We start from the raw sequence: 15265 nt of genomic DNA, 5'->3' as shown, positions 1-15265 counted from the left end.
TTACTGGAAGGATTTTGAAGGAAGTCAGTTAGGTGATACATTATTGCTAAAGATTAGAATTCCAAAAGCAAGCAACTAAACTTTCACGTTTAGTGAAAATTCTAATCTTTAGCAATAATATATCACCTAACTGACTTCCTTCAATATCCTTCCAGTAAGAGACCACTGGATGATTAGGGAAGCAAACCTTATCGGCATCTTAAAGGAATGATTTGATAGTTTTAGATTACTTGTTTGAGTTGGTAAACATAATCTTCCTTTCCTTGTAAGCAACTTGTCACCCAAAACAATGCAGAGCATCAGACCAGTAGGCCACATTGCCAACTGCTGTGCCATTCCAGAGGATTTGTGGTTGAGAATTATGTTTTTTCTCAGCAGTTTTTCTAAAACTTCAGTCATTTGCATATATTCTTTATGATTTTTGCCAGTATGTTTACGATTATTCCTTAAGTTCTTTTTGTTATACTTTAGCCTCTTCCTAAGTTACACATCCACATGCTTTGATGAGCTTGTTTGAGCATTCTGATGCATCTGTTAAAATTACGTTGTTTCTGCATCACTGAAAATCAGCATGGGTGCTACCACCAGGGTGCTTCCCCCTCACTGAGAAACACTGATCTTAGCTTTTTGTTATACGAAGTTGAATATTGGTGAAGATTGCATTAACCCATTCAGAACACAGTTTTTCCCATGTAATAAATGACTTTGTTACTCTATTTAGTCCCTTGTGAGTAGAGAAATAGCTATATAGCCTCCAGAAGTGCTTAGTTAGTTATTTGTTTACCAAAATCTCTGTTAATATTTGGGACAAGCCATAGGCAAAATTGTGCTGTGAGCTAACTTAGTTTACTGAAGTGATGCATTGCTAGTTACGGACTTGTCCACACCAGTGAGCCAGAGGGAGAAGTTACAGTTTTGGACAAGGCTCTTCTTCTCATCAGCTCCAAACACACTCAGCAAAGTCGGCCATCTCTTCCAGTTAGCTTGAAGATTTCTTAGTAAGTTTAAAAAAAAAAGAAATCTCAAAAAATTACTAAGTTAACTTCCTCAATATGTAACATTTCAAAATGAAAACTTATGAAAAAATTCCCCCAAATTCCCAGCTAACTACTCTGGCATGTAGAACCAATCTGCCTATATTTGGTCCAGAAGAATTGAAATGGTTAGTGAGCATTTGTGACTAGGAAGTTTCACCTTGCTCATAGAGGCCAACGGGTTCTCCAAAACAGAATTTTAGTCTTATCGCTTGTGTCTGTTTGTCCTGTATTACACAGTGTATGCAGCCCTTAGATAGATGTCTGTATGAATGTATTCACTGTTAGGGCTTCCCAGGCGGCACTGAGGTAAGAATCTGCTTGTCATTGCAGGAGTCTCAGGAGACTCGAGTTTGATTCCTGAATTGGGAAGATCTCCAGTAGTAGGAAACGGCAACCCACTCTAGTTTTCTTGCCTGGAAAATCCCATGAACAGAGGAGCCTGGTGGGCTGCAGTCCATGGGGACACAAAGAGTCAGACACCATTGGGCACACACATGTAATAATCCACTGTTCAGTTCAGTTCAGTTGCTCAGTCGTGTCCGACTCTTTGCCACCCCATGGACTGCAGCACGCCAGGCTTCCCTGTCCATCACCAACTCCCAGAGCTTACTCAAACCCATGTCCATTGAATCAGTGATGCCATCCAACCATCTCATCCCCTGTCGTCCCCTTCTCCTCCCACCTTCAATCTTTCCCAGCATCAGAGTCTTTTCCAGTGAGTCAGTTCTTCGCATCAGATGGCCAAAGTATTGGAGTTTCAGCTTCAGCATCAGTCCTTCCAATGAATATTCAGGACTGGTTTCCTTTAGGATGGACCGGTTGGATCTCCTTGCAGTCCGAGGGACTCTCAGGAATCTTCTTTTTGAACCACAGTTCCAAATTATCAATTCTTTGGCGCTCAGCTTTCTTTATGATCCAACTCTCACATCCATACATGACTACTGGAAAAACCATAGCTTTGACTAGATGAACCTTTGTTGGCAAAGTTATGTCTCTGCCTTTTAATATGCTGTCTAGGTTGGTCATAGCTTTTCTTCCAAGGAGCAAATCCACTGTTAGTTTAGTGCTGCTGCGGCTGCTAAGTCGCTTCAGTCGTGTCCGACTCTGTGCGACCCCATAGACGGCAGCCCACCAGGCTCCCCCGTCCCTGGGATTCTCCAGGCAAGAACACTGGAGTGGGCTGCCATTTCCTTCTCCTAGTTTACTGCTAGTATATATCAATTGCCATAAGAGTAATTATCTGTAATTCCTCAGGTTTTTTCTTTTTATTCTTTAATCTATTTTTGGTTTCTTTTCTTCTGTCTTTATATTTTATTCTTTCCTTTCTATTTACCTTAAAGTAGAAAATACATGTGAGTTCTAATATCACTTAAGGAAATACTGATCTTGGTTCTTGGGAGGAATATGCTTGTTTGTATCAATAGAATGTGTCACATGATGTAAGGAACTCTCCAGTTTTAGTATTTTGAATTTGATCACTAGGTAAAAGAAGACTCTTACCATAAAAACCTATTAAAATTTGATTCTCACTTAAAACAGTTAAATTCTCCATTTCTTTGTTTTTGTTCAGGGAAGTTTGTAATATATTGAAATATCCGTCAAAAATTTACCTCAGAAGCAGTTTACCTGTTAGCTAATACGTTTACAGTAGCAGTGCTTCTTTCAATAATTATTTGCAAACAATACATATTTTTAGGGTGATACATTTGCAAGATTTCCTACAATCTGCACAATACCCATACACATTTAAATAGTATCTCTATCTATAGAACAAAAAATCCATTACCACTGAAGTATTGATCCAAATCTTATAAAATCTTAATTTGTTAAAGTTATGAAGATTTCTGGTCTTCCTTGAAATTATGTTTGAATAAATAAAAAGATTACAAGATAGCATTCTGATATTAGCAGTTTACTCAAATACCTTTTTTTCAGATAAAATATGAGTTCGTTACCCCCAGCGCCCTGTGTCAAAGGCAGAAACACATATTATCAGGTGTAGATGGAGTATTTCATAAAAGTCAGTGTACCCTCTGATCACTCACTTGTCCATGTCCGGCTAATTGTAAATATTTTGATTATCACCTTGACTAATACATTTTATAATAGTGTTTTCAGCTTAAAAATACAGAGCTGTACTTTTTCAGTAATACTTTTTGACTTAAAAGAACTGCTCTGCTACAGAAAATATAATCGGAACAGCCATTTGTAAGCATTTCAGTAATTAAGGTATATTTTGTTGCTTGAGTATTACTAAGTCTGTAACATGGTAGAAGGGGAAAACAACGCTAGAAATGAATTTTGTCATTGTATTTAGACATAACCTCCAAGCAGTGAGGTTATTCCTCTGTGTCCCACTCCGTTGTTTTTCCTCATTGTTTGGATCTCAGAGATCATGATGCAATTTTCCTGGGGGTTGGACACATGTCCTCATAAACATGTGTATTTCTAATAGGTTGAAGAAAATTATTTTTGTCTGAAACATTTAAGAAACATTATGTTCCAGGGACTGGGTTAAAAAAAAAAAAGTGGCGATAAACACCCTATTGTTGTGGAATTTATAACCTTGGGGACAAAAGTTCCAAGAGATACAAAGTACCGAGAATATTGTGAGGGGGTAGAATGTTTAGCAGAGTTAGCATAGCCTTTTTAGAGAAGGATATATTTGAGTAGCAGTTTAGACAAGAAGAAGGGATGAGGAAGTATGTGTCAATCCAAAGGTTTAGCATGTAATAAGTTTCAGAGGCTCCCACCTGTATGGTGTATGCTAAGAACCCACAGTCCCTCTCTCCCTGGGAAGGTAGAGGTGCAGGGCTGGGAGAGGCCAAAAAAGATAAAATGTGTCAGCTTAAAACAAGGGGAAGGGAGAAAGAGGGGGTTGTGCAGCATGCTGTTAAGAGGTCAAGTAACGCCAAGGACTGTGCAGTCTTTAGATTTGGCTTTGATGGGAGCATTGATGAGGCCGCTGAGCAGTAAGGCAATAGTTGTGCAGGTCACACCGATACTTTTTTTTTTTTTTTTTTTTAAAGTGAATGGAAGAGGAGGAAGCAAGAAAAACAGCACATGTAGGTGACTCTTCAGACTTTTGGGAATGATGGATTAGGAACATCAGGGAGGTGACATATAACTCGGCAAGGTCCCCTTCTTCCCGCCATGCCACCCCTTCCATTTTAGAGCTCTTTTAGCACTTTTAAGAGCTAAGAGGAAAAGCAGGAATATATATATCAGGAATTTAGAGAGGAAGCGGATTTAAGAAGGAGCCGGTCAAGGTAGCAGTTTAACCTTGGGCAGTAGAAGAGAAAACTGGGAGACTAAGAAGAAAGATACAAAAAGATAGTTTAAAGATGGGTGGTAGGAAGGTGAGATAGAGTTCATGCCCGAGAGCTACTATTTTTATGATGAAATATCTGTGACATGTAAGATCGTATCCATTGTTGATAGTGAGAAGAACCCAAAGGAGGAGGGACTTGATAGTGAGGAAATTTTAGAAAAGCTGGAGTGTCAGAGGGGGTGGTCCAGGCGGAGGCGAGGATTCCTAGGCAATGGGAAACCTGAGTGGCCCTAGAACACAGTAACTTACGGAGGTAGTAATGGGTGTGTGTGTTTTTTCAAGTTTGTGTTTATGCATGTTCATGTGTGTTTATAGGGGTGTGTTCCTGCATGTGTTTCTGTATTTTTGTGCTAATGCCAGTTCTGACATAGAAATTGATCATTTAATTTACCAAAGTTATGGGGCTCCATCTGTTTTCCATCCCTAAACCAAACACTTAAGGTTACTAAGATGTGTGAGGCTGTTTCTGGCCTTGGGAACATGTCTTCTCATGGGTCAGTCATATAAATGCCAATCAGACACTGACTGGGGCGCAGAGGTAATTGGGAGGAGGCAGTGTTACTATTTGGGTGGGTGGGGATGAAGGAAGTGACATCCTGATAGCGTCTTGGAGGAAGTGACATGTGGATAGGCTTCCCAGGTGGCTTAGTGGCAAAGAATCCGCCTGCCAATGCAGCAGACAGGGATTCTATTTCTGGGTTGGGAAGATCCTCTGGAGGAGGAAATGGCAACCCACTCCAGTACTCTTACCAGGATAATTAGGTGGACAGAGGAGCCTGGTGGGCCACAGTCTGTGTGGTCCCAAAGAGTTGGACAGGACTGAGCAGGACCCCAGAGAAATGGAGGCCGTGGTTGCAGAGAGAAGGACAAAAGAGATGTTGACCACAGATGTGGCACATACTCACAGCATGATGGAGTCAAGAAGCTTTGAATGCAGAGCAAGTATTAAGGAAGGTGAAGAAGTCTTAGAGTTGGTGACTAACTTGGCTTTGTTTTTACGCCAGGAATAGGACTAGAAAATTTTTTGAAAACAAAAAATACTTCTGGAGCATCAGTATGAGTTTTTTTTTTTTTTTTTAAATCTTTCTCAAAAGTTGTGGCCTTTACAATATTTTATAAACCTAGTACCTGGTAGTTTCTAAAAAAATAATGTTAAAAATGACAGTGTTAATCTTAAATCAAAAAAAAATTCTGCTAAGTATACATGTTTTATCTATATGTATGTGTATATATATTCATATTCTGTGTTCTAATTTCCAAGTTATAAATATGTTACATGCCCGTTGGCCATTTTTGGCCCTGGAAGAAGTAATCAGATACTGTTTATTATACTGTTATTGCCTCTTTGGAGTGTGAAACTTCTAGAGTTTTTGAAGCCTTGTTTCCTTTGGTAGCATTCAAAAGGGAAAAAATAATATGTATGCTGTTCTGTAACTACTAAGCATTTTTGGGAAAGTTTTCCCATTCTGATTGAAAGTAAGTTGTTAAAAGCAGAAATGCCCTGCTGTATATAGGGAGCAGTCTTGTGGTGCCCAGTTACGAGATCTTTAGGCCATAGGGGGTCCCTCACCCCCTCACCCCCACCCCCTGGCTTCATTTGTACCTCTGAAATGCATCGTACTGCCCAAATCAAACTGCTCACTTACTATTTAATGTTTCTGCGATGGAATCACTCTCTCCCTTGAGGTTGACTTCAGATTTGCCAGACACACTGACAACACTGCCCTCCTTATTTCCCCCACATGACCTCAGCTTCTGCTTAAAAAATGCTCAAATAAAGGATGCTTTTGTTCATATCTCGCCTGCCTGTGATATATTGACAAAGTGTCTGCGGGCTGAATGGAATAGTTTTACAGTAGGAGTGCCACTTTCAGTGGAGGGGCAGGACTTAGGCTGGAGAAGGAAGTGAATTGGATAGGTCAGGAGAATGTACCATTTGTAAACACCCCTTTCCTTTTTTATTCACGTGTCGGGACAGCAGGAGCAGGCTGTTCAGTGCCTGTCCCTGCCCAGAGCCGGAGGGAAAGCAGCTTGGAAGTCGGCTGCAGTTTTTAAACCTTGCTTTTTATTTCCTGGTAATGATCTTCAAGTGCTTGGACTTGTTTGGGAAGCTGTTTTGAAACTAACATGGTTTAGTCCACTAACTGCATGTTGGGTAAATTCAAAACCCACATGCTCGTCCTCTTGCAGTGGAATAAGTCACATCTGATGGACATTTTCTGTGCTTATAGCATAGTAATGAACGTCTGACAGGCGCGACCTTTCATAAGACAACCCACACTATTGGCTTTCTGCCCAGAATATTGCTGCAACACTGTCTGTGATTGGTTATCTCTCTATCATGCATTGCTTCACAAGGGGAAACGGCCCCTTTTTTTAATAAATCTACGATGGCTGGCTGCAATATGCCTCACTGTAAGTAGTGTGTGTGTGTGTGTGTGTGTGTGTGTGTGTGTGTGTGAGAGAGAGAGAGAGGGAGAGAGAGGGAGGCTGGCTTGAATATGACTTAGTCTGGTAGCACATGGCAAGGTTGTGATACTGTCTTAGGACATCAGTGAAGAGCTACTTAGTAAATCTTAACCTATCTCTTTTTTCTACAGGTTGGTACTAAGAAGTGCCTTTCCTGACGTCTCTGCTGCTTGGAACCGCTTCTAGAGCAGTCTCTGCTTTTGCCTTGCTTGCTGCCAGCTAGACTGTGACGACAGTGCATCCACCCTCCACCTCTAGCCCAGACGCCCCCATTTCTACTTATAATCAAGAGAAAAGCTCTGAGTATCTGGCACTGCCCTAGGCTGCTTTAGTTTTAAAAGAAAAGTTTGCTGAAAAAGTAAGATATCTTCTGCCAGGAAATCAAGGAGGAAAAACAAAATCATTTTCTCGATTTTGCTCTAAACTGCTGCATCTGTCTATGCCAAACTAATCAATACCGATTGCACCACCAAACTCCATTGCAAATTCAGCTGTGAGGAGATTCCTTTTCAGACAACTTTGCTGAAAGCAGCTTGGAAATTCGGTGTCAGAGGGTCTGCCACGTTTTCATGCTTGCATTTTGGGCTCCAAATTGGCACTGGGAAGGGGTTACTGACAGCACAAGGCTGATTCGAGGCCCTACTTTTAAACGTTCATCTACTTACGATCCTAGTATTTCTCTAAAAACCAAAACCTCTTTGAATTAACAGTTTCATGCTGTGAATTTCTAGTGGGAGATCTTTTCCTTGATATTGAGAACACAATTTTCCATGTACTTTTAAAGCAGGGAGTGGGGGAAAAGTATTTTGAAGGGGACATTTTCATCATTTTACAGTTTTATCAGTTCACTTTTTTTTTTTGGTTGTTACTTTTTTTTTTTTTTGAGGGGGGTTGGGTTTGTTGGTTTCACTGAAAATTTTAACTACCTGTAAAATCTAAACATGGCTGTTAGTGTCACACCAATTCGGGACACAAAATGGCTAACACTGGAAGTATGTAGAGAGTTCCAAAGGGGGACTTGCTCACGGCCAGACACGGAATGTAAATTTGCACATCCTTCGAAAAGCTGCCAAGTTGAAAATGGACGAGTAATCGCCTGCTTTGATTCATTGAAAGTGAGTAAATATTATATTATTTTAAGGATACGCAATAATTGAATAAAGGGGATATGGACATGCAGTCCACTGAGTTTGGAATTATGGATTGCTTTGTTAATAGTTTTAGTTATACGGTGTGTTCCTATCTATGGTGTTGGGGTGGGGGGCTTTATTGAGAAGCAATAGAGCCAAGTCTGGCCAAACTTTGTTATGATAACTTTTATCTGTCTTTTAATGCTGTGATTTTCTTTTTTTTTCTAGAGCAGAAAGTGTCAGCATACTTTTACTTAGTAATGGCTAAGTCAGTCTAGAGAAATAGTAACTATAGATACATGTATGTGTCAGCATAAGCGTAGACTGTATATGAGGCTACAGCAGTGGCTAGGTGGGGATGGTTTGTTTTTGCTTGTTTGAAAACGTGCTGTACAGTTGTAAAAGAAAAGCAGATTTTGTCAGCTAAACTTGGGTAGACTTTTTATATTAATATTTTGACATTATGGATTTCCTTTTTATTATATGAGCATATTATTTTAAGGCCAGAAGCAATGCATTTGTGAAAAATGTAACTAGAAGTAAGGTTCTGAATTGCTCTTATAGTATACTATCAGAGGCATAAACTTCGTTGAATGTGAGTTTTATAAATCAGTGGAAACTCTATAAAAAGTACTATTATTAATTGGACTTTTTGTTTCTAAAATTCGAATGTGAAGTGATTTAGCAGTTTATTTTCTGTTGGCTCCTGATTATTATTATTTTTTATTTGTAACAGCATCAGCCGGGCTGTAAACAGTTAGCTATTGTGGGTACCGTAATACTAGCTTTAGTATATTTTGACATTCAAAAATACCATTGGATTTGTATTTCAGGTTTCAAGTTTGAAAGTGAGTCTTTTAAAAGATAGAATACATGTCTTTATTTTGATGTGTAAGGTCAAGACTGCAAATGTGAAGATTCCTAGGTACTCTGTACATACTTGGTTTAATTAAATCACCTTTGAATATTAATATGCAGGTGTAATTCTGAACCTTTGAGAAGGAGGTTGCTCTCATTTTGACAAATATATAGAAGTGAAGGTTTCATAGACATATGTTGTCTGATGCAAAAAAAAAAGTGCTATAAACATTTTTCTTTCATACTATAGGGGAGAATTAACTGAACTATTTAACACATAAGTTAACTCACATCTCACCCCAGTGTTATGAGTTAAGCTGTGAGTTTACTATTTCGGTAAATTGCTTCTTGGTCTAGTTTGTGCTCCTCACTTTGCTAAAGTTTTCACCAAAGACTCAAGGATATTATCTTCAAAGTAGAATATGAAAGAAAGCATTAACAACTGGAAAAATATAATGTTAGGTTGTTCTTAATGACATAGTTCTAAAGATCAGTAAACAAAAGTTATAAATTACCCCTGGGCGTTTTTTTCCCTCTTCTTTTGAAAGGCATCCATGAAGGGCACACAGTAGTTGTACCGTGTCATCCTAAATTCTGCCGACTGAATTTAGGTGTAATTAGAGACTGGGACCCATAAAATGAGGGGCAAAAGGCTAATTATGCTTGTCAATAACCAGCTTTGTCCGTAAGTAACCCTGTTTTGACCCAATTACTAGTAAATCCAATTTTTAATCCCATAGACAGTTGATGGTGCACTGGTAGCTGAAAAACGAAGGACATTAAACTTAGCTGTGACATTGAGTGGTTTCACAGAAGACCTGCCTCCACGGCATTTGGAAACATTGTGAAACATTAAAATTCAGTTGCTATTTTCCCCTCTCAAAATATTTTTTTAGTTGCTGCTCACTTGTGGCCACAGAACAGTCCCCCTTTGAGCAAAGCAGCAGCATTGCTTAATGACATGCTGTGTGGTTAACAAGATTCAACTGCCACATCAAGGACTTTTTTAAATAACAATTTTAAGATTTTAAATTTACTTTTGAAATGAACTGGTTGTAGCAGCTAATCAGTGCAAATGTTGTCCATACTCTTTGTTCTTTCTAAGAGAAACTGAAATTTAATTTATAGCGTCTAAAATGTAGTAAAATATTTCAATTTGAATACGAAGAAGAAAAATAAACACAAATTTATTTCTAGTGGAGCTTCATCCCCAGAATGACAGCAGCTTCTTAAGTGTTAGTGAAATGACTCTGTTAAAAATTAATTTAAAATTTTTGGAATGTGTTAATTAGGTATTCATGTTTCAAAGACCATGTTTCATCTATATGTGTATATGTTTGTAGCTAACACATGTGATTCTTGATACAGTATTTGGAATCCTACCTTTTAGGTAGTAGTCTTCCTGTGTTAGACTTTGTGGCTAAAATAGATCAAAAACATATTTTAAAACAGTTAAAGTAATTCTGTGACTCATGCCTGAAGTTCTGAAATTTGGGAGCATTATGAGGTTTCCATGCCAGTAACCGCTAGATCATTTGTATTGTTTCAGAGAGTAAACGGAAGGAATTCAGAAAACTTGTAATATCCTGACTTCTTTAATAAAATGTGTTCTATGTATTGCTCCAATCCATAGTCCAGCCTTTTGTGAGTTCTTGAGCCCTGAGATGGAGGTAGCCTGTGTAATCTCCTATTTTTAGCAAGTTAGGAAAGCAAACCAAACACTCTCTGAGAGGACCCTGGGAAATGGCTGTACCCTTCAGCTGTGCTGTTTCAGACTTTGGCCAGGCTCCCAGGTGACTTAGGTTTATAGCAGACTTCTACAGAGAGGAGGAGAATTCATTTCATTAAAAACAGAAGTCGAACAGTTCAAGAAAGTATTTATGTAGAAGAAATCAAATTGGCATATTCTAAAGGGAATAGGAAGAAAATCAGCTATAGTAGCATTTTAGTTACATACTGGTGATTTTAAAGTTTAAATAATTAACTTAGTTGCATTTACTACGTGAAAAATAGAATTCCGAATCACAGTATATGTGTTGCAAAATAAAATGGGAATATATAATAATGAGGAATATTGTACAGAAACAAGTCACGAAATAGAAAGATAGCAATAAATAGAACAAAAGCTATAATATGAGTGCTCATTTATAAATTAAACCATATGTTCTAAGTGCTTCATTTTTCTCAATTTTGCTTTTGCACTTGCAGTATCAATTTACAACAAAGTATATTCATGTTGAGAATTAAATTCTTTACGAATTAGAGGTTTGAGTGTTTTATTGCTTTCGGTATTCTGAACATTAGAAAAGGTGTTTTATTTAATGATGAAGAGGGTTTTTTTTTTCCCCTTATGGCTTATAAAAGGGATACTGAAAGAGAAATATGTCGAAAGGAAAATGTCAATTCTATAAGCTGCTTGTAGAATATTATGTTTCAGAAATGATGATTCAAAGAGTAGTTAATGGCAAGTTACCTTTTTTCTTTAGCAATAATTTCTTAACTAAGACAGTTGATATAAAGAAAGCCTACAGGATGTATTCTAATGTGATGCCAAGTTTTTTATATTATCAAAAAAGTAAGCTTTCATTCATCTTCTGGTCAGCAGAAATACACTATAGCTTATGGAATTATTCTTTGTTCAAATATCCATTTATCTTTCAGGTGTTGAGGGAGGGGGAATATAACCTTTAATATTTATTTTCCAAAATCTGGCAAAACTCTTTTACCTTTGAAAAGTTTAGTACCTTGTTTTCTTATCAAATTAGGCAATTTTGTTTAGGATAATTCATTGTTCATTTTATACATGTTTGTGTGTACAGTTAGTCCAGCTGATCAGATTTATCATAGACACATCAGAGACCAGATTCTACTACGAAGTGCCATGGAATCAAGGGCACAGGTAGATGCATTTAAGTTTCCTCTGAAGACATGGCATAATATGTGAAAAAATAAAATTAGCTATTAGAAGACATACAATAAGTAAACATACAGGTAAACGAACAGCTAGAAAACCCAAAGTTAGTAATACAAATAAGCCAAGTTTCTGGACCAAGTTTCTGGATGGTTATGTGGGGACAGACGTAAATGGACCTAATAAAGTGGTCTCAAGCTGTTTACAGTTAGACTTTAGAAATCTTCCATTGTTAGCACAGTTTTATCTTCAACTTAGCCATTGCCTGTGTTGCTGCTGCTCCAAATCCTGGCATAATCTTTCTGTCATGTCTTTTAAACCAATTTAACTGATAATCCTGACGAAACGATATCTGCAAGTTTCAGGCTAAACATCTACTTTTGAATTAAAACTTGGATCTAGTAGGCTCTTAATTGGAATAACTTTTACTTAGAATTTGTTGTCGTCGTCTCTTTTGCTAAGGGCGCCTGCCATGTGATATTAGAACTTTGACAGAGTTTTCTATTGTGTACATGTAACTCTAGGTGTATATTCGATGTGTGTTTCAGTGACAGGATGACAGGGCTTCCTCATTACCCTCCAGTGAGATGAGCTAACTCTGAGCATAACTTGTGTACAATGTGTGTGTAGCATGTTAAAGTTAAATTTTCTGAGCAGAAACTCCACAACTTTGTAAAGAACCCCGTCAATGTGCCAAGTGTGACATCATCAACTCTGACACGAACCTTTCTTTAATGAAATTCTCAGTAGCTGCAGCTGCTTTGGTAATGCAACTTTATTCATTTACCTATTTATATTCTATGGTTTGACTTTTTTAGAATAATATTTTTAAAGGAGTAAAGGTTTTTAAACTTCTGGACAAATTTCAAGGCATGTTTTGAATCATGATAGGTAAGGCACTCATTCTGGAGCGAGTTTTTTTTTTTTTTTTTTCTCCTTCATAAGATTTTGGTACACTTCTGTTTTTTTCTATTTTGTATTTAATCTTGTTTCATTTTTTGTGTGCGGCAAAACTAAAAACAGTTTAAACCTAAAGCAATGTGGCACTTATAATCGAGTTCAAACTTTAATTGTATTTCTGAACATACACAAAAGTCTGATTCCACAAATGGTCTCAAAATGATTCCATGTACAAGCGACGCTGTTCCTGACGGCTGTTACTGACTTGAAAGAGGCTGTGCAGCGTGGGGTGAATCTTGTATTCAGGAAGTGTGTGACATGCGCCCAGTTCACGCGAGAGGTGAGAAATTGAATGTTTCTCAGACTCAGCCCAGACACCTCGGGACCTAGTTTGGGAAGCTTAAATGCTGTCATTTTCCTTGCCAAGGATAAGTAGAGGATTTCAGCTATCAGCATCGCTAATCTGTTACCTTTCATGCTGAGCAATGTCTCTGCCTTCCCACAGACTTAGACAAAGCTTCTTATTTTCTTACAAAGAGATCCTATTGAGCAAATTTTGAAGTGTTTTTTTTTTTCCCCTAACTTTAGCAGAAACACATTTTGTGCTTGTAGATAGGGGAGCAATTTCTATGTTAACAAGGCCAAAAATTATGTCAGTGAAAATGGGTAACTAAGTAGACAGTCTTTAATTTAGTACTGATGCTGGTTATTTTTTAAAATTAATTTGTTTTTTAATTGAAGGATAATTGCTTTACAGAATTTTGTTGTTTTCTGTCAAACCTCAACATGAATCAGCCATCGGTATACATATATTCCTTCCCTCTTGAGTCTCCCTCCCATCTCCCTCCCCAGATGCTGGTTAATAATATGCCAAAGCTTCAGTAAAAGCAACTGAAAAGGCTTGTTAGAAATACTTTAGTTGCTTAAAGTATAACAGATTGTTAGAATAGCAATTTCTTGGTGAATTTCACTATAAACAAGAGTAATTTTGGTGAGGACATCTTGTTCCAAAATTTATTTATGATAAACAACTACAGAGTTTAAATACTATTTTTCCTATACAAGTAATATCAAATGCACATCACCTACACCGTTACTTATACTCTTGTGGCACATTTTTGACCGATTTTAACTTTGAGATAGCATTTGGTTTGTTGTTAGAGATAAAACTTTATGTATTATAAGGACTTGTTTTGAAAAATTCTAATAGTTATAACCCCTTACACATTATTATTTGATTGAAAGGCCTTCTCTTGAATATCTTTCAGCCTTGGCCATGTCTGATCAGTATTATTCTTCTTGTGTTATCCCCGAGTTCTTTCCAGCTTCTTATATGCCCAAGATCAGAACTGTTGGTTCAGATCCCTTTTTACATTTCTCTCTGGAGTCATATAGAAATTATTTAGACATTTTGTCCTTGAGGAACTACATTCAACATTGAGTAACAGAGAAGCCTTTCCTCTATCATGTGATGGTGGTTTAGTCATTCAGTCTTGTTAGACTCTTTGCTGCCCCATGGACTATACCCCACCAGGCTCCTCTGTCCACGGGATGTCCCAGGCAAGAGTACTGGAGTGGGTTGCCATTTCCTTCTCCAGGGGATCTTTCAACCCAGGAATTGAACTTAGGTCTCCTGCAATGCTGGCAGATTCTTTACTAACTAAGCCACCAGGGAAGCCCAAGGCATAAACAGACTAAGGATTTATATTTGAGTAGGTTGTCCAGGACTATGTGATGACTCTGCAGTCACTGGAACTTGGATTTCTTCACCCTTAGATCCCAAGGAGCACATGCCTTCCAACCACAGGTTTATTTAAAAATTGTAAGATGGCCACTGTAGCTCCAGCCATCACATCTGCATTCTAGGAAGCAGGAAGAGCCATGGGCAAAAAAGCCACCGCCTGGTCCACTTAGGCTCTTTTTAGCAAAAGTCTTTTGAGCTCTGCCCAGTGATTTATCCTAGGTTCTTTACTGGTAGCAGGGAGGGCTGGAAACTGTATTCTTAACTGTTGCCCTGATTGAAACCATGCCTCTGGGTAGTTTAGGTAGGAGGAGGGAAATGGATATTCAGGAGGTCAGTCACTGGGATGGGAGAGTTAGAGAGATTTATTTTTCCGCCAGAAAACTTCCAGAATCAACTAACTCCCCCTGAAAAGCACCTGGGTATGGGAGTAGTTGAAGAGAGATCACTTCTGAAGAGAAACTTGTATCTTATCTTGGTAAACCTGTCATCACTTTTCCTGTCCTGGCTAACTAGAGTTTTTTTTTTTTCCCCCTTTGAAATCATGATGTAGTTAGTCAATAAAATCTAGCATACCACAAATGGATTGATTTTTACTAATGCAGAATAAAAAATTGCTTGCTTTATTTTTCCTATTGCCGGTATATATTTATATGCACAGTTGAATATTTGTAACTGGAATATAACAAGAATGTAAGTCATAAAAAACAGGTCTCAAATGATTTTGACAAAAGAAGCTGTAGTTACTCTGATTCCTGTTTCTGCTTCTTCTGCAGATATACGTTACTCTTACTTACTCTGTATGAAGCAAAATGAAATCAGTTATTATTTATTAAAAATCATTCTATGATGGTTGGTATTTTCAGTGCTTTTAATTTTTTCATAGTA

General features: G+C 37.9%; 1 protein-coding gene across 32 annotated transcripts in view; it reads left to right on the top strand.

Annotated features, from left to right (window-relative positions):
- Positions 1-15265, top strand: part of MBNL1 (muscleblind like splicing regulator 1) — a 209848-nt gene that overhangs the window by 49535 nt on the left and 145048 nt on the right. For 17 of the 32 annotated variants that reach the window (XR_006270424.1, XR_006270423.1, XM_043473960.1 and 14 more), the window contains exon 2: positions 6969-7952. The exons of 6 other annotated variants lie outside the window; for them this stretch is intronic. Coding sequence is in view for 24 of the 26 variants with exons in the window: in XM_043473960.1 (XP_043329895.1) it covers positions 7779-7952 (174 nt within the window). In the remaining 2 variants the exon portion in view is untranslated. Of the gene's footprint in view, positions 1-6419; positions 6444-6467; positions 6784-6968; positions 7953-15265 lie in introns of those variants that run through there. 9 more of the 32 variants (XM_043473970.1, XM_043473962.1, XM_043473976.1 and 6 more) reach the window with 6 other exon arrangements.

This window comes from Cervus canadensis, chromosome 7 (assembly GCF_019320065.1).
Source record: "Cervus canadensis isolate Bull #8, Minnesota chromosome 7, ASM1932006v1, whole genome shotgun sequence".
Classification (NCBI taxonomy): Eukaryota; Metazoa; Chordata; class Mammalia; order Artiodactyla; family Cervidae; genus Cervus; species Cervus canadensis.
The sequence above is the reverse complement of the archived record's forward strand: the minus strand, read 5'-3'. Positions and strand labels throughout refer to the sequence as shown.